The sequence below is a fragment of the Pongo pygmaeus genome, chromosome 17, assembly GCF_028885625.2.
Source record: "Pongo pygmaeus isolate AG05252 chromosome 17, NHGRI_mPonPyg2-v2.0_pri, whole genome shotgun sequence".
Classification (NCBI taxonomy): Eukaryota; Metazoa; Chordata; class Mammalia; order Primates; family Hominidae; genus Pongo; species Pongo pygmaeus.
In genome coordinates this window covers 61,222,868-61,250,188 of record NC_072390.2, presented here as the reverse complement: position 1 = coordinate 61,250,188, position 27,321 = coordinate 61,222,868, and the positions used below count along the sequence as shown (strand labels likewise).

Here is a 27,321-nt window from a genome sequence, read left to right as displayed (position 1 = left end):
CTTCAGAGAGTTAGTTGCAGATTGAATTAAACTTTTAAATCAAAAGTTTTTTTTTTAATTTAAATAGATTTCTGACCATACCTCTTCCCTGTTAACTTCTTTTCAAGATATCTTACTTTGTTTTCCTTTCTGCAATTTATTCATGAGATAAAGTTTCCTTTCTCTTTTTGCTGAAGCATTTGGGCTCCCATTGACTTAAAGAAGTCCCTGATAGAGAGATTTTAGAATGAGCAATACCAGTGTTTTTCATGTCTCCAGATTTTATGTGGCAATGTCTGGAGGATTCACACTGTATGATTGACTTGGGGCCTTGGACTGACCGGGCTCTGCAAATCTCAGTTCCAGGGCTGAGTTCTGTACGTAGAGATGAGCTGCTATGTGTCCACTTTATTAGGGCTGGTCCAGGGTTCCTCGAGGGTAGCTGCACTGAGAACAGCCCTCCTTTGAGTGGATGAGGGTGAGTTGCACAGCTGCCCAGCAATGAGTGTGTTGCTCTTCCTCTTACCATGAACGCAGATGTACTCACATGCATGCCTGTGCCTACAGGCGCACACACACAGGCACACATCTGCTGCAGCTGAATTACTTACCACCCCACCAACCCAGGCCCAGTAGTTTCCCAGCCATGGAGGGCCACTGGGAGGGCTCCATAGGTCAATGATTGTGAAACAGATTTTGTCAATGACAGAGAGCTCTACAGTCTTCTACGTATAGCGTTGTTTGTATTACAAGGAATTACATTGAAAAGGTAAGTAATAATGCAGGCAGCTCCAAGTGAGAGGCACTAACAGAGGGCAGGCCAGGCAGGCTTCCAGGAAGAGATGGAACTGCACCTGGGCCTGGAAGGGAGGTCAGAGAGTGGACAGAGGGAGAGGAAAAGGGAGGGTGTGCCACCCAGGCTGAAGAAATGGCATGAGGCATGAGCAAGGGGCTGAGGGGGTGGCTCATCCAGAGGTTGGCAAGGGGTGCCTGGCATGTGGGGAAGGAGTGAGAAGGCTGGGGTGGGAGAGGGTGGAGTGTGAATCCTCAGTCTCCTAAGCCATGGGGGAAGCGGGGTGTGGGGGAAGAGTACAGCCTCGCTTCAAGTCATTACTGGCGTTTTCACCCCCGTCCTGGATCGGAGGCTGACTGGCTGGATGCCAGATGGAAGAGCTTGCATTGTTTTATTCCTATCCACTCAAAATATATTTATACCTACTATATACTTACTCCCTGTCCTCATGGAGTTTATAGTCTAAAGGGAAACTAGACAAAAATCAAGTGAATAAAGCCAAAATGACAAACTGTGAAGAGTGGTGTGGAGGAAACACACAACGGTGCAGGGCCTGGAGCCAGGGCTAGAAATGGGAAAGGCCTGTCTGCAGAGGGACATTGAGGCTGGCCTCCCACGGAATGAAGAGTAGAGCACCAGGGGAAAGGACTGGAGTGTTCTGGAGTCCAGCAAGACAGGTAGTTAGACGGAGGCCACTGTCCAGCAGGGCGAGGGATACTCTTACATGCGAGGAAGGCCTGTCTGGCCTCTGGGGATAGGACAGGGCCCAAGGAGGAGGGGAGACCAGTAGGAGATTTTGGGGAGTTGATGACGGCATGTGTTCATGTTCCAGGGCTGTAACAAAGTACACAGACTGTGTGGCTTAAATGACAGAAACATAATGTCTCACAGTTTCAGAGGCCAGAAGTCCAAAATCAAGGTGTCAGCCAGGCTGCGCCCCTCTGAAGGCGCTAGGGAAGGATCTGACCCGGCCCTATGTCCTCGCCCCGGTAGCCTCCGGAGTTCACTGGCTTGTGATTGGCCACCTTCTCTCTACGCCTCCTCACAGCATCTTCCTCTCTCTATATATCTGTGTCCAAATTTTCCCTTTTCATAAGGATATCAGTCAGATTAGATGAGGGGTCACCCTAATGACCTTATTTTAATTTGGTTACCTTTGCAATGACCCTATTTCCAAATAAGGTCACATTCTGAGGTACTGGAGGTTAGGACTTAAATGTATGAATGGGGTGGGGTGGGGGGGACACAATTCAGTTCACCACATGGCAGCTTGGCCCTTAGTGGTGGCAGTGAAGGTGGTGAGACAGGGCTTATTGTACACCAGAGAGGACCCTGGAGGGACGGTTCATGGGCCTTGCCCGTAAGAGACAGAGAAAGGGCCAGAACTGAAAGCCCCAGGCTTTTGCCTTTGATAGGTGGGTTGAAGGTCATGCCCTTTACTGAAATGGGGATCCTGGGGAGGCAGAGCTGAGGGGAGGGGACAAAGTTGGACTCTGGAGGTCTAGTTGGGATGTGTTTGGTTTTCAATGCAGAGTTAGGCCTTGAGAAATGAATTCAGAGAATAAGAGCATAGAGCTAGAATTTAAAGCCAGGGAACTGCAGGGGATCCTTTAGGGAGAACGTGGATAAAGAAAACAGTGAGGGCCGAGCCCTGCGGCAGGCCAGGAGAAGGAGCCTGGAAAGGGGAAGAGGAAGAAGTTTGTGTGTGCACACTGCATTGTCACATGCATGGTGCTGGGGGAGCTCGGAACCAGAAGTCTAGCCGTCCACCTGCTGTGTGACTTTGATCCAATCCCTTGTCTGGTCTTCTGCACCTTCCTGGCCAGCATGTGTCTTATGGTGAGGATGAGGGTATTGCACTTTGACAGGAGCCCATTAAAGACACAGTGGTGCCGATGATGCTGATGGCTGGGCGGAAGAGAAGCGGAGGCCTCAAACTCTCCAGAGTCCTCCCTGCCCCCAAACACTTAACAGTGCATGCATTTTTTTTTTTTAGAAAATGGGTTCTTATGTCTTGCTGACACATGTAGTGATGGCATTTGCCAACTCAGGACCCAGGGGACTTGGAAAAATCAGGAACTGGAGCCTGAGCATGCACACTGCTTCTTTCTTCACCTGAGCTGTTATTTTAACTCTGTTGGAGAGGAGGACAAACCAGGTCTATTTATCAGAATTTCTGCTAGGATCAGGGGTGTGTGTGTGTGTGTGTGTGTGTGTGTATGTGTACACACACACACACTCCTGTGAGCTCAGAGAAAGAGTAATAAAATCACCACCAGACTGACTTATCCTTTTAGCAACATCTCACTCTGAAACTGGGCTGAAGTGTTTGAAGCTGAAAGAAACTGGCTATATTTGGAAATATCTATTAATACCCTGAAAGTATTTAGGTGGAAATAAAATGACAAGTCATGGTTTCCTTTTGCTGCTGGGGAGGGCCTGGGGGTGGATAAGTGGTGGAGAATGAAGGGAGCACAGGTAAGATTTTCAGATGGCCGAGGGCTTGCTGACTCTCCACACTTCCCTGTCCCGTGAATGTGTGCCCAGGCCTGCTTCACAACCTTCTCCTCTGCAGTCTCCATGCCAGGGTGACCTCAGCCAGACAGATGGAGTGGGAGGCTCTTAACGGGTTGATTTCAGGGACTCCAGCAGCCCTGAGTTCCCAAATTCCCCTGTCATCAATGCCTAGGATTTCACCATTGCATCCTCATGTCTTGGAGTCTCCAATGGTTTTCTTATGTTCTAGATTCACAGCACCAAAGCCCTTGGGAAAAATAACAGCCCAGTTGTAGTTGTCGTCTAACATTTTAATGTTAGCTAATAGCCAACTGAGAGCAAGGTCTCCTGGGAATGTCAGATCTTGTGTTTTGGGAAGGAGGGTGAAAGAGAAGGTTTGGGAGACACCACAGCATTGCCTCCATCAGCCTTGGGGGAGGGGTGGTCTAATAGCAGAGAGTATTGCAGTTTGGGGATGCCTGAACTCCATGCCAGGGAGGCTATGGAGGAATTAGTGCCTTGGCTTCTTTTACGGGCTCTGTAGCCAGGGAGTTGCCTCCCTGTCAGTAGGGTAATGGAGTGGGCTGCAACGACCAGCACCAAGACATAGACAAATGGGAGGTGGTTTGGTTGAGAGGCAAACGTCTTGTTTTCCTCAATATCCTGGGGAACAATGAACGGTATCTATTCTGCCATGGGCCCTGTCATAAACCATCCTGAGTGCTGGGGCTTAGAAAACTCATGCTTGCATGATTGATTTCTCAGACTGAGTCTCCGTGCCCAGTGTGATAGGTGCTTTTCAGGTAAATTGCCCCATACCTTTCCGCCTGGTGGATGACCAGCAGAGAGCTGGGACCATGGCTCACTCCAACATGTTGAAGAGTCACAGCTATCAAACCGCAGCCCTGCAGAGCACAGCCTCAGCTTCTCCTGAAAGGCAATTCTTATTTATCCCTGAGGACTCAGATCACTGAGCCCTTCTTATTTCCCTCAACTCTTGCAGCACTTACTCTGATCCAATACCTATCCTGGTCTTGGTCCTAAGTGCCTCAGCTGTCTTTTTTTTTTTTTTTTTGAGATGGAGTCTCGCCCTGTCGCCCAGGCTGGAGTGCAGTGGCGCAATCTCTGCTACTGCAAGCTCTGCCTCCTGGGTTCACACCATTCTCCTGCCTCAGCCTCCCGAGTAGCTGGGACTACAGGTGCCCGCCACCACACCTGGCTAATTTTTTGTTTTTTAGTAGAGATAAACAGGATAGTCTTGATCTCCTGACCTCATGATCCACCCACCTGGCCTATCCTGTCTCCTTAAGCAGGCTGCCGACAGCCTGGGCTGGGCCTTACGTATCCTAGCATATCTTCTCTGCCATCTCCCCACCCCAGAGTCCTCAGCACAGTGCCATGAGGATGGAAAGCTCTTAGAAAAAGGGGTGCTTGTTTTCTGTGCTAATGATGGCTTTCAGGACAGACTTTTGACAGTGATTGCCAAAGCCCTACATCATGTGACCTGTCCCCTCTCCAGCCTCCTCTGCCAGCTCTCTACCTGTTGTTCACTGCATCCCATCCACATGGTCCTGTTTCAACTCCTGGGGGCTCTGTTCCATCCCAGGATATGTTGTTTCCTCTGGGATGCTCTTCTCTTTTCTCCTGGTCTCCTTCCCAAGACCATGTGACATCATCCCGCCCATTCCCCAAGGAATTCCCTGCCCTCCTTCCAATCTCAGCCAAAAACCACTGCCTCCGGGAAGTCCTCCTTTCCCACTCCAGGCTAGGATGTTTTGCTAGATGCTCCCATAGAATCATTTCACTTTGCTAAAGTCAAAGCTCTGGGCCTCCCTAGTGACTCTGCATGAATGGGTGAAGCTTTGATTGTCTGCCTGCTCCACCCAAAGAGCTAACATTCCCCCATTTGCCCACCAGGTGGTTGGACAAGGATAAGGACGATGGACAGCTGGTCCGAGAGTTGCTACCCAGTGACAGCAACGCGACACTGAAGAGTGAGTTGTCCTGATGACCAGGTGCTGGGTGTGCCCTTGGTGAGACAGGGGCCTTCCCTCAGCTAAGCCCTTTAAGAAAACACAAGCACTTCATGTTTCACAGAGTCGGCAGTGGGGAGGGAGGAGAGGGAGGTTCCGATGGAGTGTCCGGAGAGTTCCTGCCTGTGCTCCTGCACACAGTCTGTTTGTGGCCTCAGGTGTGAGGCCCTGAATGCATATGGGTCAATGAGAGTGATGAACAGTAATGCTGGCCAACGGTGCCAAGCATTGGCAGTACCTGTCATTTAGGCTTTAAGAAGAGAAATATTTTGAAGGGACTGTAAAATAGGGACTTTAAAAATGCCAAGTATCATACCGGAGGCCTTAAGAGTTTTCCTTACTGGTGACATTTCTTCCATTGCTTTGGTTTGATCATGAGCTTTAGACAAAATTTAAAAGAAACTTATTTCTAGAATCCTTGACATTACCAACACCTCATGTTTATCATTTATTATCTCATTTGAGCTCTGCAATAATCCCAGAAGATGGTCAGAGTTGATGTTGTCCATGGGTCAGATGGAGAAACTTAGAACTGGAAGAGATGAAGATATTTTTATTTTTGTTTATTTGTTTATTTTTGAGACAGGGTCTTACTCTGTCAACCAGGCTGGAGTGCAGTGGTGTGATTTTGGCTCACTGCAGCCTCAGCCTCCTAGGCTCAGGTGATCCTCCTGTCTCAGCCTCCTGTGTAGCTTGGGCAATAGGTGTACATCACCACACCTGGCTAATTTTTATATTTTTTTCTACAGATGTGGTCTCTTTATGTTGTCCAGGCTGGTCTCAAATTCCTGGGTTAAAATGATCCACCCACCTTGGCCATCCAAAGTGCTGGGATTAGAGGCATGAGCCACAGCACCTGGCAGCTAAAGATATTTATATGTGACCTTTTCTAACGTCAGACTGCAGACTTTGAACTAGAGTGTCCCATTTCTGGTCTCAGAATTACAGAATTTAAGATCTGGGAAGGATCCCAGGAGATGAGATGCCTGTGGTAAAGGGAACCCTCTTCCTCCCCACAACCCCAGCAAACCCAGTTGTGTAGTCAGTGATGGAGCTGGGACCAGTACCCAGGGTATCTCTGTCTATGTCACTGTCCTTCCCACTCCAGCAAGGCCCTATTTCACCATGTGGGCAGGACTTCCTGACCCTCTGCTTCCTCAGTCAGAGCGTCTGAAAGCGTTTAGATCAAGCTTGTCCAACCCACAGCCCGCACGCATGTGGCCCACAATGGCTTTGAATTCAGCCCAACACAAATTTGTAAACTTTCTTAAAACATAAAACTTTTTTGCAATTTTTTTAAACTTATCAGCTATCATTTGTATTAGCATATTTTTTGTGTGCCCCAAGACAATTCTTCTTCTAATGTGGCCCAGGGAAAAAAAAAGATTGAACACCGCTGGTTTAGATGGAAAATAGTACAAGAAAGAGGTCTCCTTCCCAGTCTCTGCTACTACATCTTTCAGCAAGAACAGAAGCCATTTCCTCAAGTGCCCTTGGGTGGCACTAATGGAGCTGATCTGGACCAGACCTGCAGGTCTGGCCTTCCCCAGGGCTGGACCCTAGGCAAGGTGTGCTCAGCTGACTTTCTCCAAACCCTTCTTCCTAGTGGGAGGACCCTACGGTGGTGGTGAGTGGCAGGCCTGGGAGTGAGCATCACTCACCTTTCCAGTGCTTCCTCCTCTTTGCCCAAGACACACACCCAGGAACAAGCCTGGAGGACTTGGGGTCTTGCCTTGTATTATTCCAGGACTCACATTTTCCTCCGGTGTTTTTGTCCCTGAAGACAGATAATGCAGACCTTCCTGGCTGATAAAATGGAGTGACACCCTTGTGGTGGCCCAGTGAAGAGCAGGGGGCTTCAAGTCCACATGAGAGTTTCACTCTTGGCTGACAACCTCTTAACTGTTGCCATCTTGCACCAAACACATGACATTCTGAGGCTCAGATTCCTTGCCTGTGAAACTGGGGTCAGAATCCTTAGCAATAATACCATGTGTATAATGCTCTAGACACTGTCTGGAAAGGTTGATCCTTCCTTTGTCTGTTTCTTTGTCCACTGTCAGAGAAGCTAGACCAGATGATTGTGGGAGATCCTTTCAGGCTCTTACATTTTGATGTTCTTGCTTGTGATTTACATGCTTTCCTGCTCTAAGCCCATTCACACCTTCTGGAGCAGACAGAGAACCTACCAGAATTCTGCCATTATGGTTGAGGAGACCTCACAGAGATGGAAGGAACCCCTGCCCCAAGTTGCAGGGCTGCTTAGAACAGGAGCCTGGATTTTTAATTCCCAGCATGTGTTCCCCGCAAGCCTCCAGCTCCAGGCTGCCCTCCTATACAGGCATCCTGCTTCCTGTCACCCCCTGCACTAAACCCTTCCCTTCCTCCCTCTGCCTTGGGCTGTTCAGACTTTCGCTATCACATCTGCTTGAAGACTGGGGATGTCTCTGGGGCCAGCACGGATTCTAGAGTCTACATCAAGCTCTATGGGGATAAATCTGACACCATCAAGCAAGTTCTTCTTGTCTCTGACAACAACCTCAAAGACTACTTTGAACGTGGCCGGGTGGACGAGTTCACCCTCGAGACCCTGAACATTGGAAATGTAAGTCTCCTTCCCAAGACCATGTGACATCATCCCACCCATTTCCCAACACACATTCACATGTGTCCACACACACATATGTCCACACACAGACACACACGCACACACTCATGTACATAGGGGTAAACACATTTTGAAGAAAAAAAGCCCACTTGGGAATAGTGAGTGAGGTATGTAGCTTTTAGCTGTGACCTAGAGCAGCTGAAGATATGTAAACAGTAGTGATGCTTCCAGAGCCTCTTTGGGGATGGAATGTGTATTTTTAGTGGCGTTACCTCAACATTTTATTTACCTACATATCCAAGACCAATGTACCTGGGTCACAGACACTGGAGAAGGAGACGCTGAACACAGGGAAGGAAAAGAGAAGGGAGGACTAAGAAAAGGGGCTAAAAATACTTCCTAATTACAAACTTGAGTGTGCATCAGAATTGGGGCCAGGAAGCTTGTTTCAGTGCACACTTCTGGGCCACACCTGAGAGATTCTGTCTTGGGAGATGGAACCCAAGAGCCTCCAGATCAAGGCTCCAGGTGGCTCTGCTGCAAGTGGCCTAAGCACTTCATCAAAGAGAAAGCTGAACAGTAAAGCAGCAAGGACAGACTTTAATCAGTAATCTACCACTGCCGTCAGGAAAAGAGGCCAGTGTGAACTGAACCCAACTTAGGTTTGTGCAGAGGTTTGCAAGCCTCTTTAAAGGGAGGATGAGGGAATAAAGGCAGGGTAATCAGGGGCTCAGGAGAGTCAGGGGAAAAACACAAAAAGCAGTAATGGGGAGGTCAGCACATGTGGGTTGTGGAACCCATCTGGGTTTACTAACTGATGCTTTTGGCATGAGGGTCCTATCCTCCAAGAGTCTGGCAGACCGAAGCCCTACCCTCAGGTGTTGGCTGGAACCAACTGTAAATTATTTTGACAGCCTTGAGTTTTCTAAGGCAGGCACAGTAAGGGGGATTAGGCTCACCCTAGGGATGTGGCCTTGAGCTGTTAGAAACTGTGTTAGTGTTTTGTTCAAGTCTTTATAGGCCAAGATTGAGGCTCAGTTGAGAAAGGGTTCAGGAGCCTGGCTAGAGTTTGGCCAAGGTGAGAATCTTCCTTGACATCATCTGGAGAAACACAGTTCTAAATCTTGGACTTGAGGATTGAGGATGTCTCTAGAAATGCCTGAGCTGGGATTTGTGTTACTACCTGCTGCTCCCAGGGTGTGGCTTGGTGGAAATGGAGATGGTAAAAAGCCGCTACCTGGAACCTCATCTTTCCTGCCCCTTCCCTCTCTGGGAGTCCCACCCTATTTCAGGTCCTAGGAGTCTCTTCTCCCATCAAAACTCACCCCAGGGAAATATCTCATGTTAGTCATTTATACCTTGAGATTAATGAACTTAAATCAATGTTTTCATTTATCAAAATATATTTACATTTTAAGCTGAATCAATAATTGCAGAGTGAAAATGCTGTTCCCTTTACTAAAGGATTTTGGGCAGCAGCTGGCGGGTAAGTTAGACCTCTAGGAAGAGTAGGGTGGCAGTGGGAGGGCATTTAAGCTTCTTGCTGAGTTTCTGAAACCCCCTCAACAAGCAGTGTGGCTAAGAGGCTGGGAGCATGGGCTCTGGCTGCCAACCGCATATTTGAGACCCATTTCCACTTACCTGCCATATGTAAGTTATTTAACCTTTGTTTGCCTCTGTTTTCTCATTAATAACAACATGGGATCCTAATGGGGTTGCTATTAGCATTAAATATGTGAATAACATCCACATGCTCATACTAAGTGCTCAGTAAATGCTACTGAATAATTAGTCTGTGTCAGGTGTGAAGTGTTGTAGAACTGAGCTAGTGTCTGCCCTTAGGGAGCATCCCGTCATATCAGACACTTACCCCTGTCTTTACCCTTTCAGCCAATCCCTCCCTGGGACTTTCACAGTCCTGGCACCACAGAAGAACAACGAAACTCTTCCCTGTCCCTTGACATGCACACAGAGGGCTCTCAGGCTTTGTAAGCTTAGCTGGTTTTCTTCTGATAATTCCAGGGGACTGGGCTGCATGCACTTAGCTCTGACGTTATTGCCATTACCAGCTGCAAAGAGGCACTTAGGACTCAGAAGAGCAAGAGCAGGCTCGCGTGGACAGTTTTCTAAATCTGGCCTTTTGGCACCAGACTCATGGCTAACATCACCTCTTCAAACCATCACAGAGAGAATCTCAGGGCTGGAAGGGTTCTCAAAGGCCATCTGATAACTCCATCTGATGTTAAAATTGCTCTGTATACAGCATTTCAAAAAGAAAAAAAATATAAAAGCAATCCAAACATTGAAAAACCAAGTACATATAAGGATGGTGATGTGATCATCTGCACTCCCCTCTATGTTGCCCATGGGGGCAAAGATGTTAAAATGCAAAATCACAAAGCAATTATACAGTGTTATTGGAAAAAGAAAAGTGTTCCTTGGGTCCAAGAGTGAGCAGAGGAATTGGACACAGAACCGCAGAGTCCTGAGAGGTTGCCAGCATAGTCTGTCACCTTCAGGATGGGTGATATTCTGTCACCTTCAGGATGGGTATGTTGAAGAAATGCAGAAATATATACAACTGTGTATTGTTCAAAACCAAACCAAATCAATAACACAGTTATTGGAAGGTGATGGCAAACATTTTAAACACTTGCTTTCTCACGTGGCCATGACCTAATGTGATTAAGTACTAGTGGAGCTTTCAAAGTTCATGTCACCTCCACTCCCCTCTTGTTTCTCACTATGGCCCTGGGAGGTGTGCTGGGCTTAGGAGAAGGGAATGGTGGCTCCAGGCAGGTGAGGTGATGCTCTGGTCCCCCAGCTGGCTGATGGTGGGGCAGGCATGGGATTCCAACTCTCCCATGGATCTTCCCTCTCCTGGGGACTAGAGACCTGGGTTGAGTTTTGTGCTGGTGTTTGGGGAGGTAGGGATGGGGGCATGGAGGTTTCTACACACTGGCTCCTTGCTCACCCTCACTCGGGTTTCCTTCAGATCAACCGGCTGGTGATTGGGCACGACAGCACCGGCATGCATGCCAGCTGGTTCCTGGGCAGCGTTCAGATCCGTGTGCCCCGTCAAGGCAAGCAGTACACCTTTCCCGCCAACCGCTGGCTGGACAAGAACCAGGCTGACGGGCGCCTGGAGGTGGAGCTGTATCCCAGCGAGGTGGTGGAGATCCAGAAATGTATGGAGGAGGCTGTGGTGGGACCACCCATTGTTTCCCATGGGGGATGGGGCTGAGGGGAAGGAGGAGGGACCATGGGGCAAAGTAGGTCTTGCTGACAAGTGCCGCTGGCAGGGAGAAAATGGGGGCTTTCACTGCTTCTGGTACCATGGTTCTTGTAGGAAAGAAGGGCTCATTTTATAGATGAGGAAACTGAGGACCCAATGGATGAAATACTTTTTTCTGGAATAAAGGCAGCAAATGACTTTATTAGGAAATGCACACTCTCAACCCTGTATAGGAGTTTGAGACCTAGTTCACATCTTCTGCGATGAAGACTGGCTGAGGAGATAAAACTGTTTATTCATTCATTTATTCAAAAAAATACACAGTCAGCCCTCCACATCCATGGGTTCTGCATCAGTGGATTCAATTGAGGATCAAAAACATTTGGAAAAAAATTGCATCTGTACTGAACATATACAGACCTTTTTCCTTGTCATTATTCCCTAACAGTACAGTATAACAACTATTTATATAGCATTCACCTTGTATTAGGTATTATAAGTAACCTAGAGATATTTAAAGTGTATAGGAGGATGTGTGTAGGTTATATGCAAATACTATGCCATTTTATATGAGGGACTTGAGCATCCTCAGATTCGGGTATGCTTGGGGGTTCTGGAAACTGTTCCTGCAGATACTGAGGAATGACTGTCTGTTGAGGGTTTCTCTCTGCCAGTACTGCTCTGAGCTTTGTGGAGGCAGCTGTGAGCAAAACGAACAAAACCCTTGCTCTCACAGGCTTTATATTCCACAGGGGAGACAGACAATAATAGGATAATGCGAATGAACAGCCAGGAAGAACATGAAACAGGATAAAGGGTTAGCAATGGTGTGGGTGAAGGGCCTTTTTGGATAGGATGGTGATATTTCTGAGGAGGAAGACAGTGGGACCAAAGCCTGGCACAGAGAATGTCCCTTCTCACCTCTGCATTTTTTTTCTTTTTTTCTTTTTTTTTTTTTTTTTTTTTGAGACAGAGCCTTACTCTGTTGCCCAGGCTGGAGTGCAGTGGCACAATCTTAGCTCACTGCAACCTCCTCCCGGGTTCAAGCGATTCTCCTGCCTCAGCCTCCTGAGTAGCTGGGACTACAGGTGTGTGCCCCCACGCCCGGCTGATTTTTGTATTTTTAGTAGAGACTGGGTTTCACCATGTTGGCCAGGCTGGTCTCGAACTCCTGACCCCCACAGTGATCCACCCACCTTGGGCTCCCAAAGTGCTAGCATTACAGACGTGAGCCACTATGACTGGCCTCACCTCTGCATTTCTACATTGGCCCTGAAAGCAACTGCCCAAGGCTCACTTCCACAGCAGCTTCCCTAAGAGGGAACCCCAGTGTGAAATCACCTCTCCCGCTCCCAGAACTCTTTGAATATCTTTTCGTGTGTGTGTCTAATCTCCCGAAACAACCTGCAAGTTCCTTTAGGGCTGTTATATACATATGCTTTGTAATGGCACTTGCCAGTATGAGAATCAACTCCTTCCCTCATTTTATAAATCAACACTGGAATTCCATCAGAGTAGTATAGATACTAATCAAGAAGATAAAGATAAAAAAGCAATAGTTCCCTTACCTACCTCTTCCCCTTACCCCACCCCCCTTCTTCAATGCCAACAACCTTACTTTAGATTTTTCCTCTAAAATTTAGCTCTATATTTTTAAACAATATACCTATCAATTTTTATTTATTTATTTTTTAGAGACAGGATGTTGCTCTGGCACCCAGGCTGGAGTGCAGTGACACAATCATAACTCATTGCAGCCTTGACTCCCAGGCTCAAGCTATCCCCCTGCCTCAGCCTCTTGAGTAGCTGGGACTACAGGCACGTGCCACCACAACCCTAAATTTTTATTTTTATTTTATTTTTGTAGAGATGGGGATCTTGTGTTGCCCAGGCTGATCTTGAACTCCTGGCCTCAAGCAATCCTTCTGCCTCAGTGGATTTACAAAGCAGTGGAATTACAGGCGTGAGCCACTGTGCCTGGCCTCAATTTTTTAATTTTATAGTCTTAGACATTATCTATTGACTTCCTACTATGAAAGAGGAGGATTTAGCTCTTTTAACATATACAGGCACTTGTATGGGCCCTCATGTGTGCGTGTGTGCGCACATATACACACACACACACACACACACTCACTCAATCTCTCTCTCTCCCCCTCCTTCCAGCCTTCAAAACAGCTAAATCAGTGTTCAATTTTTATATTATTATAAGTATGTCAATATTATTCACTGCTGAGTCACCTACCTTATGATAATTGCTTTTCATCTTTTGTAGAGCTTGTTTTTTCTGGAGTGAGTCTCCTTTTTCGATGGATCGCTCTCTCTGCGCTCACTGCTCTCTGCGTTACTGTGCTAGGGCTGCCTCATCACTGTGGACTCAGCTGGTCTCTCCACATCCCTGGTGTCTCTCCACATCCCTGGTTTCTCTCTGTGTGCCACAATTTCCTTTTCTTATAAGGATGCCAATCAGCTTGGATTAGGGCCTGCCCTTGGGGGTCTCATTTAAACTAGTCACCTCTTTAAAGACTCTTATCTCCACATATAGTTACATTCTGGTATTGGGGTTAGTGGCTTCAACATAAACATTTTGGGGGGCCTAATCACTCCTTAAAGGTCCCACCTTTTAATACGGTTACAATGGCAATGACATTTCAGCATGAGTTTTGGAGAGGACAAACATGCAAACTGTAGCAGGCAGGCACACAGCAGGGATCGCCAGCTGGTACGTGACTCCTCCTTCGTGGTGCATGTGGTGCAGAGGATGACTGGGGTGTGTGTCTGATTGCTTCGATTTGGCATTTCCACCACCTATTCTCCTCTAAGCTTCAGTTTGTTTACCTGCAAAATGGGAATGATTGTGCTTACTCAGGGTGTTGAGGAGAGGATTAGATAAGTGAATGGCTGTAAAGCGCCAGGCACCTGGAACAGGCTCAGGAAAGGTTTGTTTTGTTACTATCATTGTTGTTGTTATTATTACTAAATGTTCCACTTCTTCTGCATGTGCCCACCCAGTGGTCCACTATGAGGTTGAGATTTGGACAGGAGATGTGGGTGGCGCAGGCACCAGTGCCCGAGTCTACATGCAGATCTATGGAGAGAAAGGCAAGACAGAAGTGCTCTTCCTCTCCAGCCGCTCAAAAGTTTTTGAACGGGCCTCCAAGGACACATTCCAGGTACGTGGGGTCGAGGAGCGGGGGTGCCAACAGCAGGCTCAGTGGACACCAAGATGCTTCCCTGGCTGTACTAATTTCCTCAGTCAATACTCACCCGAGAATGGGCTGCCTCCCTCCAGCTGGGTGGAAAATGCTTCCTCTCTCCAGACCTGAGCTTTCGGTCTAAAATGAGGGGATTGGACTAGATCAGTGATTCCCACCCCTGGCCTCATGTTACAATCACCTGGGGAGCTTTAAGAAAAAAGTGCTGCCTGGTGCACACCCCACACCAGGCAAATCAGAACCTCTGGGGATGGGATGTATTTTCTGGGTGTACTTTGAAAAGCTCCTCCAGGGATACTAACATGCTGTCGACCCTGAGAACCATGGGAGCAGGTGATTCTAATCTGGCAAAAGACGACACTAAGGCTGTAGTTCCTCCACTCATTCCCAGCCCTGTGGCCTCTGAGTCTACAATTCTCTCAAGCCTGATGTCAAGGAAATGCTTCCCAGCCAAGACACTGAGAGACTTGGAATTTTATGGCTGTTTCCTGAGTGTCCCAGGTCTCCGTTCTTCCTTTCCAAGTCTTTCAATAGAAGGAAAAAAGAGATAAGAATGTGGGCATGGTGTTGGCAAGAGAGGAGGATGCAAGGGTGGCGCCCCTTAGGAGAAACATGAATGTTTTATTATAGATATGACAATGTGTGTGCACGTGCAGATGTATGTGTGCAGGCAGCATGTTCATGCTGGGTGCCTTGTGTTTCTGCACGCCAGGAGCACCTTAGCCTTCAGCAAAGAGTCCTTACCCAGTGCCCAGGGAAGACAGTCCTGGCTGAACCTGGGACCTGGGCCAGAGTCTTAAGTGTCTGGAACATCAGAGCTGGAGGGAGCCTCATTGAGCCAGACACCCTCATACACTGCTGAGAAGGCAGAGGACCAAGTATTTTAGCTCTCTGAGCCTCCACTTCCTCATCAGTTAAAACCTAGCTTTATAATACCTGCCTGGCTGGCTTCACAGTCCCTGTAATGATCAAGAGTCAATGTCAGGGAATGCACTTGGGATGGAGTGCCTAGTTATGGAGATGGAACCGGGTAGCATGTCTTCTGGATGCCAATTTACTGGATGTGGTGGTGGATGAAGGCACGGCTGGGCAGACAGATGTGAGGGAGGCCAGGGGTGCAGCAAGCCGGCCTCCTTGGCAAGGTTGATTGCAGGGGTGCTGTAACCTGGGAAATGCTGAAGAGGAGAGCTAATGCACTGAAGAAGTGACTTACCAGATCCAGAGCCTTTCCCCTAAGTAGCTGAGAAGTATAAATTCCACTCTCCCAGGGGCCCTGGGCTCTGCCATGACTGGCAATTTTCTGGCAAAGGTGGTTTGTTGACTGCATTGTGGACTCATGAACAGGGGGTCAGAAGGCCTGAGTTCTCATCTAGGTCTGGACTTGAATTGTAGGACACTGTGGAACTCATGCGACAGCCTTGGCCTCAGTTTGCCCTGGCGCTCAGTGAAAGAACTGGTGGGACCAGGCTTTGAGAAGGATCAAACCCCAGACAGGGGCTCATCAGCATCAGGAAGGCTGGGAGGACTCTGACTAGCAACAACCCCCATGTGAGCCCTACCCTGAGTGCCGCAGGGGATGGGCCAGACCCTTCCTCAATGTGGGTCCTTCCTCAGAGCCTGGGGCTCAGGACAGAGCTCAGGTCTCACGATCTAGAGTCGATGACGCCATCAACACTGCCCTTTGGGCCAGTTTTGTGCTATGTCCATCCTGGTAGAGACTGAAAATGATGGTCTCTGCCCTTAAGGAACTCATAATCAAGAGGGCAGAGACCAGCTTGTGAGGATGAAGAGGGCATCCAGGCCAGACTGGCATCAGAGCTGAACCTTGGACCCCGTCTCTGCTCTTGGGGAAGGGGCAGTCAGGCTGAGGCCATGTGCTCAGGGTTGGGGGAGGAGGGAGCTTGGGCCTCTGTGGGTGTGGGTGAAATTTTTGTTTTTGAAAAAGAGCACTTTTGTTTTTTGCTTATTACGAAAGTTATATATGGTTAACACTGAAAATTTTTGTAAAGAGAACACAGAGGCACAAAGTTAAAAAAAAGTAATGAAACACAGGAACCTGAATGAATAGATTTTAGCGGCAAGTAAAGGAGGGGATAAAGGCAGGCCAAGTAAGGAAACTGTATGAGCTATGATAGGGACAGAAATCATAGGAATGAGGTGTGTGCGCGTGTGCGCGCATGTGTGTGTATACATGCAGGCATGTGTGTTTACGAGAGAAGAAGAGGGAGACCAGCTTGCCCACCACAGAAGCTGGAAGAAATAAACTTGGTTGGAGGATGGGGCCAGGTAATCCCAGCGGAACCAGGACAGGTGTGGCCGGAGAGAGGGAGGTGGTGGAAGGATCTGAGTACGGAGGCCCCAGCCCTCTCCATCCTGCAGCTTAGCAAACAGGCCTTGTGCCTGGCTCTTTGTTGTGGGGTGGGGTGGGGTTGGGAGGACGCTGGGGCCACGACAGCTGCTGCCCTGCCCTTTGAACAGCTGGAGGCGGCCGACGTGGGCGAGGTCTATAAGCTCCGGCTCGGGCACACGGGCGAAGGCTTCGGGCCCAGCTGGTTCGTGGACACCGTGTGGCTGCGGCACCTGGTGGTGCGGGAGGTGGACCTCACGCCGGAGGAGGAGGCCCGGAAGAAGAAGGAGAAGGACAAGCTGAGGCAGCTGCTCAAGAAGGAGCGGCTGAAAGCCAAGCTGCAGAGGAAGAAGAAGAGGAGGAAGGGCAGCGACGAAGAGGACGAGGGGAAGGAAGAGGAGTCGTCCTCATCAGAGGAGTCCTCGTCCTCGTCAGAGGAGGAGGAGGAGACCGAAGAAGAGGAGGAAGAGGAGGAGTTTGGGCCGGGGATGCGGGAGGTGATTGAGCAGCACAAGTTCGAAGCCCACCGCTGGCTGGCCCGGGGCAAGGAGGACAACGAACTTGTCGTGGAGTTGGTGCCAGCTGGCAAGCCGGGTCCTGAGCGTAAGCGGGGCGTGGGGGGCGGGGGTGGGGGAGGTGAGAGGGGTGAGGAGGGGGTGGTCAGACAGTTCCCCTAATGGGGGCCCACTGGGGGCAGGGGGCCTAGATCCCCCTCACGTGGAGGCCAAATAGGAGGGCACCCATCATAGTTCCCAAATAGCTCTCCTGACCTGTGTGTGAAATGCCACCATTGACACTGCTGTTTGGGGATAAGCATGGCGCTTGTCCTGAGGTTCTCAGGAAGAATTGATGACTTTGGGAGGAGCCCTGAAATGACTCAATACAACTGACTGGGGGGACATGAGGTAGGAGGGCTGCCTGCTGGCTTCATGGTGAAGGAGTCTTGGGTTGGGAGTGGCGGCAGTTTCAGTCCCAGGTCAGTGTAGACACATCTGAAGATCCCTCTGTTCTAGGATCTGGCTGGATCTGAGAGGCTGTGCCTCAGGTCCAAACACCCCATGGCCCTGAGGCCCTCCACACTGCATCTTTCTGTGTCTCCAGGAAACACCTATGAGGTCCAGGTGGTCACGGGGAATGTGCCCAAGGCCGGCACTGATGCCAACGTCTACCTAACCATCTACGGCGAGGAGTATGGAGACACGGGCGAACGACCACTGAAGAAGTCAGACAAGTCCAACAAATTTGAGCAGGGGCAGGTAGGGTGAGGGTCTCTGGCCCCTGGGTGGGGGCTGTGGGTGTGGTGCCCTCTGAGATTCCCATGGCAGCCCATCCCAGCACAATGGCTGCTGTGTCTGGCAGTGTGACTTGTTCATCCCACCAGATTTCATGGCAGTACCTCTTCAGTAACACTGATCCTTTGTGGAGGGGTTATGAGAGAATTGCAGGCAGGGCCCCAGCACCTGGAGCCCATGGGCCAGCTGACCCACAGGAACAAACAGAGAATGGCATTGAGTGGCAGATGCTGAGGCACTTGGTAGGGATGTGGGGGTTCAAGAGGAAGTCCTCGCCGCAAGATTATGTCTTGGGAGAAAACTAGGGGGAGGGAGCAACTTAAACAGGGCCTTGGCAGGTGAGTATGGTGCAGACATATAAAGGCGACAGTGGAAGATGTTCTCAGAAGATGGAACCACATGAGCAAAGATATGGAGGTGGAAATGGGGGAGGCCAGTTTGGGACAGTGTGTCTTCCAACTGAGCTGTGGTGAGTGCTAAGCCCCAGTGGATAAGCTTGGATAAGAACAATTTAGGGTATGGGCTGGGTGGGGTCATGAGAGGCTTAAGAGACAAGCTGAGAAGCCAGAACTGTATCCTAATGCAGTGGGAATCCATGAAAAGAAATACACATACCTTGCTCTTCCAGGTGTAGTGGGAATATCATGAAGAATGAAGCTGTCATCTTTGTTCTTCAAGATTTTATAATATCCCCTGGCTAGAAAACTATCTCTTATCTCACCCTTCCCATTCCTGCCTCTACCCCAAAGCCAAGTTCTCTCAACACAGATTTTTTAAAAATGAACTAAATTAATTAACATATTTTTGGGCTCATTTCTTGATTTATTTCAGGTGCCCCCTGCTTTTTTCTTTAAAGAATCTTCCCCTTGACTTGAGGATGTAGTTTATTTCTGCGTTTCAGTGTTTTCCTTTAAAAATTATAGCCAGGTATTTCTGGATTAGGAAAAAATTTCTATAGAGGACTACATAACTGGTACAACAGGTAAAATTTGAACATGGACTATGTATGAGATAATAGCATTATGTTGATGTTAAGTTTTCTGAATTGGATCATTCTAGTGTGATTATATGAAAATATCCTTGTTGTTAGGAAATCCATGTTGAAGAATTTAGGGATGAAGAATCATGGTATCTGCCACTTACTTTCAAATGATTTAGAAAAACATAGAGCAAGAGAGAGAGTGCAAGAGAGATGAGAGAGTGAGAAAACAAATGTTACAAATAAGTGCAGAATCTAAATGAAGGCATATGAACTTTCATCATACTATTTCTGAAAGTTTTCTGTAGATTTAAAATCTTTTTCAAAATTAAGAGTCAAAAAAGTTATATCCAAGAAGGTTCCATTTACTTATAGGGTCCTGGTGTGGTCTGCTTCCTTCTGTGCATAGAGCAGTGTGTGCATTCACATGGTGTGATCCACATGGCCCTGTTCACACCTAAATGGTGGGCAAATCCATCTTCAGTTTCTGTCAGTCACTTTGGATTTGCACAGCACCAGCTCATAGCAGGTATTTAATACAAATATGTGATTGAAGCAGATTATGCACACACCTGCACACGTTGCAGAGGGTTTCAGTGCACCCCCCTCTCCTGCACACAAAACACCCACCACAAATGTGGGCATCCAGCCAACTTATCTTCTCTTCTGCCTCTCAAGGTCACCTTCACTCTTCCTCTCCTCCTTCCACCTTCCTGGACATGAGAATGAGAAGATCCCCTGGCAGGGACAAGTTAGGGAAACAATCGTGCAGACCAAACACCAGACTACTAAGTGACATTCTCCATCGTCCCCACTCCTGGTTGCTTTGGGTCTCACCATTGGCCTCTGGCTGGCTGCCCTGGTCCTTGGGAGGATGGGGCTGATGGCCAGGTGGGGAGTGGTAGGTCTTACCCCACTGAGTGTTCCCTGGCCCTTCCCAGACAGACACCTTCACCATCTATGCCATTGACCTGGGGGCCCTGACCAAGATTCGGATTCGCCACGACAACACAGGCAACAGAGCAGGCTGGTTCCTGGACAGAATAGACATTACTGACATGAACAACGAGATCACGTGAGTGTGGGGGGGGGGCAGGGAGGGGTGTTGCTCTGAGGGAGGCCATGTCTGCCACAGAGGTAGTCCTGGAAGAAGACTGGGGGTGGGCCGGCTGTGACGGTGGAGTGTGAGGGTGGGCTGGGTGACACCTAAGGGTGAAGTGTACTGGCTGTGACATCCAAAAGTAAGGGTGGACTGGGGTACACTGAGAATGAGGGTGGGTGGGTATGAGGGTGAGAGTGGGCTGGGGGTGATGTCTGAGGCTGAGGGTGAGCTGGGTTATGCCTGAGGGTGCAGGTGGGCTGGGTGTGACATTGGAGGGTGAGGGTGGACTGGCTGTGACATCGAAAACTAAGGGTGGACTGGGTGACATCTGAAAATGAGAGTGGGTGAGTATGAGGGTGAGGGTGGGCTGGTGGTGATGTCTGAGGCTGAGGGTGAGCTGGATGACATCGGAGGGTGAGGGTGGGCTGGCTGTGACACTGGAAGGTCAGAGTGGCTGTGACATCAGAGGGTGAGGGTGGACTGGGTGACATCTGAGAATGAGGGTGGGTGTGTATGAGGGTGAGGTGGGCTGGCTGTGATGTCTGAGACTGAGGGTGGGCTGGGTGATGTTGGAGGGTGAGGGTGGGCTGGCTGTGACACTGGAGGATGAGGGTGGGCTGGCTGTGACGTCCAAGGGTGAGGGTGGACTGGGTGACATTTGAGAATGAGGGTGGGCAGGTATGAGGGTGAGGGTGGGCTGGCTGTGATGTCTGAGGCTGAGAGTGGGCTGGGTGACATCTGATGATGAGGGTGGGCTGGCTGTGTTTCCTGTCATGGCCATCAGAGCAGGTTTGCCCACATTGCAGGCTGGATGGACATTGCCTCTCTCCCTCTTCTCTCATTGGCAGCCCCCAGTGTCACCTGCCCTGTGAGATGACAGTCTGGTAGATCCCCCAGACCAGCAACTCTTGAGGTCCATCTGTTTAGAGAGACAGGATTTCCAATCCCTGTCAGACCTTCCTTGGTCCAGTCTCCATGCCTAGGCATAGCTCACCCACAAGCCTCTCAACGTATAAAGCAACTTCTAGTACATTCTTTTAATATTCTATACCGGGGTCAGAAAACATTTTGTGTAAAGACCAGATAGTAAATATTTTAGGTTTTGCAAGCATTTGGTCTCTGGAACAACAGCTTTGCTGGTGTAACACTTTGTAACATCCAAAGTGACTGACAGAAACTGAAGACGGATTTGCCCACCATTTAGGTGTGAACAGGGCCATGTGGATCACACCATGTGAATGCACACACTGCTCTATGCACAGGAGGAAGCAGACCACACCAGGACCCTATAAGTAAATGGGACCTTCTTGGATATAACTTTTTTGACTCTTAATTTTGAAAAAGATTTTAAATCTACAGAAAACTTTCAGAAATAGTTTTCTGCATCTATGATGCAGTCATAGATGATGCCTAAATGGGCATCGCGGTGTCGTTTTGACATGTGAAAATTATATGAATTTCAAATTTCAGTGTCGGACACTGAAATTTGAAATTCATATAATTTTCACATGTCAAAAAATATTATCCTTCCTTAGATTTTTCCTCCAGCCATTTAAAATGTGAATCCATGCGTAGCTTATGGATGTCCGCAAGCAGGGTAGGCCCGATTGGGCCTGAAGACCGTAGTTTGCTGACCCCTGGTGGAGGCTCACAGCTGCCACATGAGCTGGGTTGGGAAGAGAGTGTTGTGTCTTCCCATAGGTCCACACCCCAGGGAGGTGAAGCCACAGCCCCATAATCAGTCAGTGCCACGGCCAGAACCAGAACTCCAGACTGTCCATGTTGAATTGAACGTGTTTTCCATTAGGCCTCATTGCCCCTTGGGTGTAAGGGGCCCAAGGGCAAGAGAAAGGAGAGAAGTCCCCTTGTATGAGTGGAGTGGGACAGAAAAGAAAGCATGAGTGATCCTGAGTGGGCTTTGGGGCTGCTGAGGGCCTGCCAGTGCCTAGAATTTAGTGGGCACCCTATCAACAATTATTTGTTGAATTAAATCAACTTCCCAGCCCATAGCCTTGTTGGGCTCCCCTCTGTGCAGGGCAGGGGGTGACAGGGTTCTCCCATCTCCTACCCCACCCTGCCCTACCAGCCTGAGGCAACACTGAGCCACAGCTCACAGACAGCCCATTGTCATGGTTTTTTTTTTTTTTATTTTTATTTTATTTATTATTATTATTATTATTATTATACTTTAGGCTCTATGGTACAGAGTTCATTGTAGATTCTGGATATTAGCCCTACAATGAACTCCAACAAATTTACAAGAAAAAAACAAACAACCCCATCAAAAAGTGGGCGAAGGACATGAACAGACACTTCTCAAAAGAAGACATTTGTGCAGCCAAAAAACACATGAAAAAATGCTCACCATCACTGGCCATCAGAGAAATGCAAATCAAAACCACAATGAGATACCATCTCACACCAGTTAGAATGGCGATCATTAAAATGTCATGGTTTTTTATGAGGTCACTGTGACACCGCATAAAGGCCGTAGGACAGCCCCATGGCTGGGAGCCAGGGTCCTGACCTGGAGTCTGACCTCTGCCAGAAACTCATCAGGTCACCCTAGACAAGTCATGCCGTCTTTATGGGCTTTTGTTTCCTCCTCTGATAAATGGGCTTAATGTTGCCAGCCTAACTTCTTAAGATGTTCTGAAAATCCAAGACATTTAAGCTTGGAAAGGAAAAAGTGCCACAGAACCATGAGGCTGGGGACAAACTGAACATCCCTAGCTTCCCCTTGCAGCTCCGTCAGGGTTAGTAATTCTCTGCCACTGATTTGGCATTTCTGGGCTAGCCCAACAATTTAAACATTATTATAGCTTTATAATCTATTGTAATGCCTGCCAGTACTTGTCCCCCTTCATTATTCTTTAAAAATATTAGCTATTCTTGCCTTTTTCAAATCAAGACATTAAATGACTTGGAAAAAAAAATCCTCTTGGAATTTTGATTGTTATGCCATTAAGTGTATGTGTAGAGAATTGCATATTTAGAATAAGTGCTACCCCCCGGTACACTTTTCCATTTATCCAGCTGTTTATGTACCTCAGTAATGTTTTACAGTTTCCTACACATAACTGCTACACATTCTTGTTAAGTTTATGCCCAGGTATATTATATTTTATTGCTCTTGTGAATAGAGTCTTCTCATTACTCTTCTTTTCCCCCCTCCCTTTCTCTTCTTCCTTCCTCCCTCCACTCTCCCCTTCCCTCATCTCCTCTTCCCTCCCCATCTCTTTCTGTTGGCATGGCTAGTTGACAGTCCTTTGCTTCCTTTGCTATTGAAGTAGCAGTCCGTCAGGGCTCTGTGATGAGCTGTCCTTAACAATCTTCAAGCCAAGAGCAACTCTATGCAAAGCCTACTGTGGGAGCTAGACAAAAAATTATAGAAGTTCAGAAGAAACTGAATCAGAATAGTGAATCTCTCCTTTCTTGGAGAGATACCACCTTTTCTGTCAATACCCAGGGCCTTCCCTAGGCTCTCCATGACCTTTATGAGCTCAGAAATAAGGCCTTTGCAGCCAAAAGGATTTGAGAACACTGACATCTCCCTCACTGTTGACATGTCCAGTCAACATCCTCCATGCAGACTAGACCTCTTGGATGCCTCTCTGCCACTCATGCCCTGTCCCCAGTCCATTGGCAGCACCTGTTGGGCCTTCCATCAGAAGAGCATGAGTCCGACCTCATCCCTTCTATCTTCACCATCCTCACCCCCTGATCAAAGCTTCCTGACCTGCTCCCGGCTTGCCCAAGGCCTTCCTATTGCCTACAGCAGCCCAGTGACCAGGATCACACTACTCCTCTGCTCCAAATCCTGCAGAAGCTCCTGGTCACTCAGAGTCAAAGCCAAAGCATGTTTGGTGGCCTGCTAGGCCTGCAGGTCTGCTCTATGCCCCTCATCTCTCTATTCTTGTTCCCCCTTACTCACTCCTTGCTATTCCTTGAACCCAACAGACATGGTCCCACCTCAAGGCCTTTGCATTTTCTGTCCACGCTCCCTAGCAGTCTTTCCCCCAGTGGCTCCCTGTCATGGTTTCTTCAGGCAGGCCTCTGCTCAAATGTCACCTTCTCAGTGAGGCCTAGCATACCCCCTTCCCCTCATTTCTCTTTCTCTGTTTATTTTTCTCTATATCAGCTTATCATCTGACCTACAATAAGCTTGTGTATTTAGGTGCTGCTCATCTCCCCAAAATAGAATGTAAGTTCCATGTCGTTAATGACCTCATCTGTTTTATTTACTGTTGTGTCCACCCCAGCACCTAGAAGAGTGTCTGGCACACTACAGGCATACCATAAATACTTATTAAATACACTAATGAGTAAAAATGATGGTTAATGTGTTGATTTATTCATTAATTTGACAAATACATGCTGTGCTAAGTGCTGGGGGTTAAATAGCTGCTCAGATATGACTCTTTTTGAAGAAAGGAACCATGATGGTCTAGGAGGCTGATGATTCAGGTTTAAGTACTTTCTCTTCCACTCTTATGTGGCCTTGGGAAAGGCACTTTACTCCTCTGAGCCTTAGGCCTTCCATCTGTACAACGGGCATAATAAACCTCACCCACGAAATCATCATGAGGACTAGATGAGAAAATGTGTTCAGGGGCCCAGCACCCTGCCTGATCCCAGTGCAACACAGCAGTAGTTCTTTCCCCTTGGCAATGAGAGTCCAATTAGTTAACATGGAAAAGTGGCTTGACAGCTGGGAAAGGCTGCAGGAATGCGTGGGATTATTCTTAAGGAGCTAACACTGTTACCAAGTGAAGGAGATAAAACACAGGTGACTATAAGGCACAGTGACAGTGGTGGTTGTCTCAGGGTTGACCTCAGGGAGAGGAGGGAGTCGTGGGTGGGGACGTTTTTGGGGCGAGATGGCATCTGAGATGGGCCTTCATGAGCAGCAGCCTTGTTTGGTGCTTGGGAAAAAGAACATTAGAAATGGTTGAAAAAATGTGATGCAGGTGGCACAGAATTGGGCAATTGAGGGGCACACACAGAAAGGAATGAGTAATTCTATTTGGTGCATAAAGACGTGAAGGGGTGGGAAACAGGAAAAAATGGAAAGGGAGGCTGGAGAGGAGCAGATAAGGGCATCCAAAGCCATGCTGAGGAGCTTGAAAACACACCCAGGCTTTTGGTTGGCCAGATATTACAGAGAGGAAAAGACAGAAGCAAGAGAATGCCAGCTGGGGTCAGGCACTGGTGGGAGATGCTGGCCTGAACAGAAGGGATTGGGAGAAGATATAAAGCCATGGAGGCCTTGGCTCCCTGCAAAGTTACCCCAAGGGAGAGCTCTGTGTGGTCCAGGGGCTGTGCTGTCCAGTTAGTAGATGGCAGTCTGGGTCTCAGCAGAACCACTCCTAGCCCTCCTGGCCACAGAGGCTCTTTGGAGAGCAGAGAAGCCTAAGATGGTGGAAACACAGGGAGGAGGGGGTTGGGGGTGCAGGTTTATTGACCTGCAATTCAATTGCCAAAAAGAAAATGCTCTTGTTTCTAAATGGAAGATATTTGAGGTCCTTTATAGGAGTCCCAGGCTGGCAAAAAGTGATTAAGATTGTATGAGAAAGCCTGTTTAATGCTGGTTTGCAGCTGTAGGCTGTGAATGTTTTGTTTTGTTTTGTTTTTTTAATGCCTCAAGTGAGTTGGATTTTTTTAAAAATTGTGTTAGAAAACATAACATACGATTTATTACCTTAACCATTTTTAAGTGTACAGTTCAATAGTGTTAAGTATATTCACATTGTTGTGTATCAGATCTCCAGATTTTTTTCATCTTGCATGACTGAAACTATACCCATTAAACAATTACTTCCCTTTTCCACCTCCCCTCAGCCCCTGGTAACTACCATTCCACTTTTTGTCTCTGTGACTTTGAGTACTCTAGGGACCTCATAGAAATGGAATCCTACAGAATTTGTCTTTTTGTGTCTGGCTTGTTTCACTTAGCATGATGTCCTCAAGCTTCATCTGTGTTGTAGTACATGGCAGGACTTCCTTCCTTTTTAAGGCTGAATAATATTTCATTGTATGTACGTACCACCTTTTTAGATGGATTTTAATGGGATGTCCCGGGATCTGAGGTCTCCCTTGGGTCAACCTGGGCTCTGCACACAGCCTCACATCCCTTTGGTAAAGGACTACTCTGATCCAGGCTTTTTACAAGATTGTGATATCAGGAAATTTTATGTTTGAACTCCTCCTGTCTTCTCTAGCTTGAGAGGCCCTGCTCCTTGGCCACTCTGAAAAAAAATGACAGTTTACAAAGGCACTAGATTGATTTTTTTAATTAATAGTGATGTCACATTTAGAATAAGAAGAGGCTAGTCTTTCCTTCCCTCCTTTGTGCTGCTCAGACAATTCTTGGAGTCTAAGGGTTGGCACCACCCTTAGGCAAAAGAATGTTAGAATAAAGAACATACGTCTTCAAGGAAAGAGTGGTGGCTAATTAAGAAACTTAGGAGTTGGCTGGCCGTGGTGGCTCATGCCTATAATCCCAGCACTTTGGGAGGCCAGGGTGGGTGGATCACAAAGTCAGGAGATCGAGACCATCCTGGCTAACACTGTGAAACCCCGTCTCTACTAAAAAATACAAAAAATTAGCCAGACATGGTGGTGAGCGCCTATAGACCCAGCTGCTCAGGAGGCTGAGGCAGGAGAATGGCGTCAACCCAGGAGGTGGAGCTTGCAGTGAGCCGAGATTGCGCCACTGCACTCCAGTCTGAGCGACAGAGCGAGACTCTGTCTCAAAAAAAAAAAAAAAGAAACTTAGGAGTTATCTCAGGAATTTTGAAGAAGGGGATGAGAAAGGTTTACCCCCAGAGGAGACAGTGGCTTTCAATTCTATTGATACTGTGAGTGCCTTGTATGCCAGGGGCTGTGGATACAACAATGAGTAAGCAGACTCTGCATTCATGGGGTCATAGTTTTCCCAGTAGGAGGAACAGACAAATATACTCCCTGAGCAACCTCTTCCAACCTTATCACTTCAATTACCATTTATTTGAGAATAATGCTCAAGTTGTATCAGTCAGAATAGGCTAGGTTCTGCTAAGTAACAAACAGGCCTAAAATGTCAGTGGCCTAACACAACAAACATTTATTTCTCACTTATATGTCTGATGTAGGGTATCAGGGGACTTTGCTCAGCATGTTCACTCAGGGACCCTGGTTGATGGAAGCTTTTCCTCAACATATGCTTGTGTGATCATCCTTATAGTGGAAAACTGATTTGAC

General features: G+C 48.0%; 1 protein-coding gene across 1 annotated transcript in view; it reads left to right on the top strand.

The window, feature by feature from the left end:
* Positions 1-27,321, top strand: part of LOXHD1 (lipoxygenase homology PLAT domains 1) — a 181,203-nt gene that overhangs the window by 79,283 nt on the left and 74,599 nt on the right. The window contains exons 15-21 of the mRNA XM_054460472.1: positions 5,186-5,262; positions 7,710-7,906; positions 10,905-11,097; positions 14,157-14,317; positions 16,838-17,309; positions 17,808-17,962; positions 19,919-20,052. Of these exons, the coding sequence (XP_054316447.1) occupies positions 5,186-5,262; positions 7,710-7,906; positions 10,905-11,097; positions 14,157-14,317; positions 16,838-17,309; positions 17,808-17,962; positions 19,919-20,052 (1,389 nt within the window). The remainder of the gene's footprint in view (positions 1-5,185; positions 5,263-7,709; positions 7,907-10,904; positions 11,098-14,156; positions 14,318-16,837; positions 17,310-17,807; positions 17,963-19,918; positions 20,053-27,321) is intronic.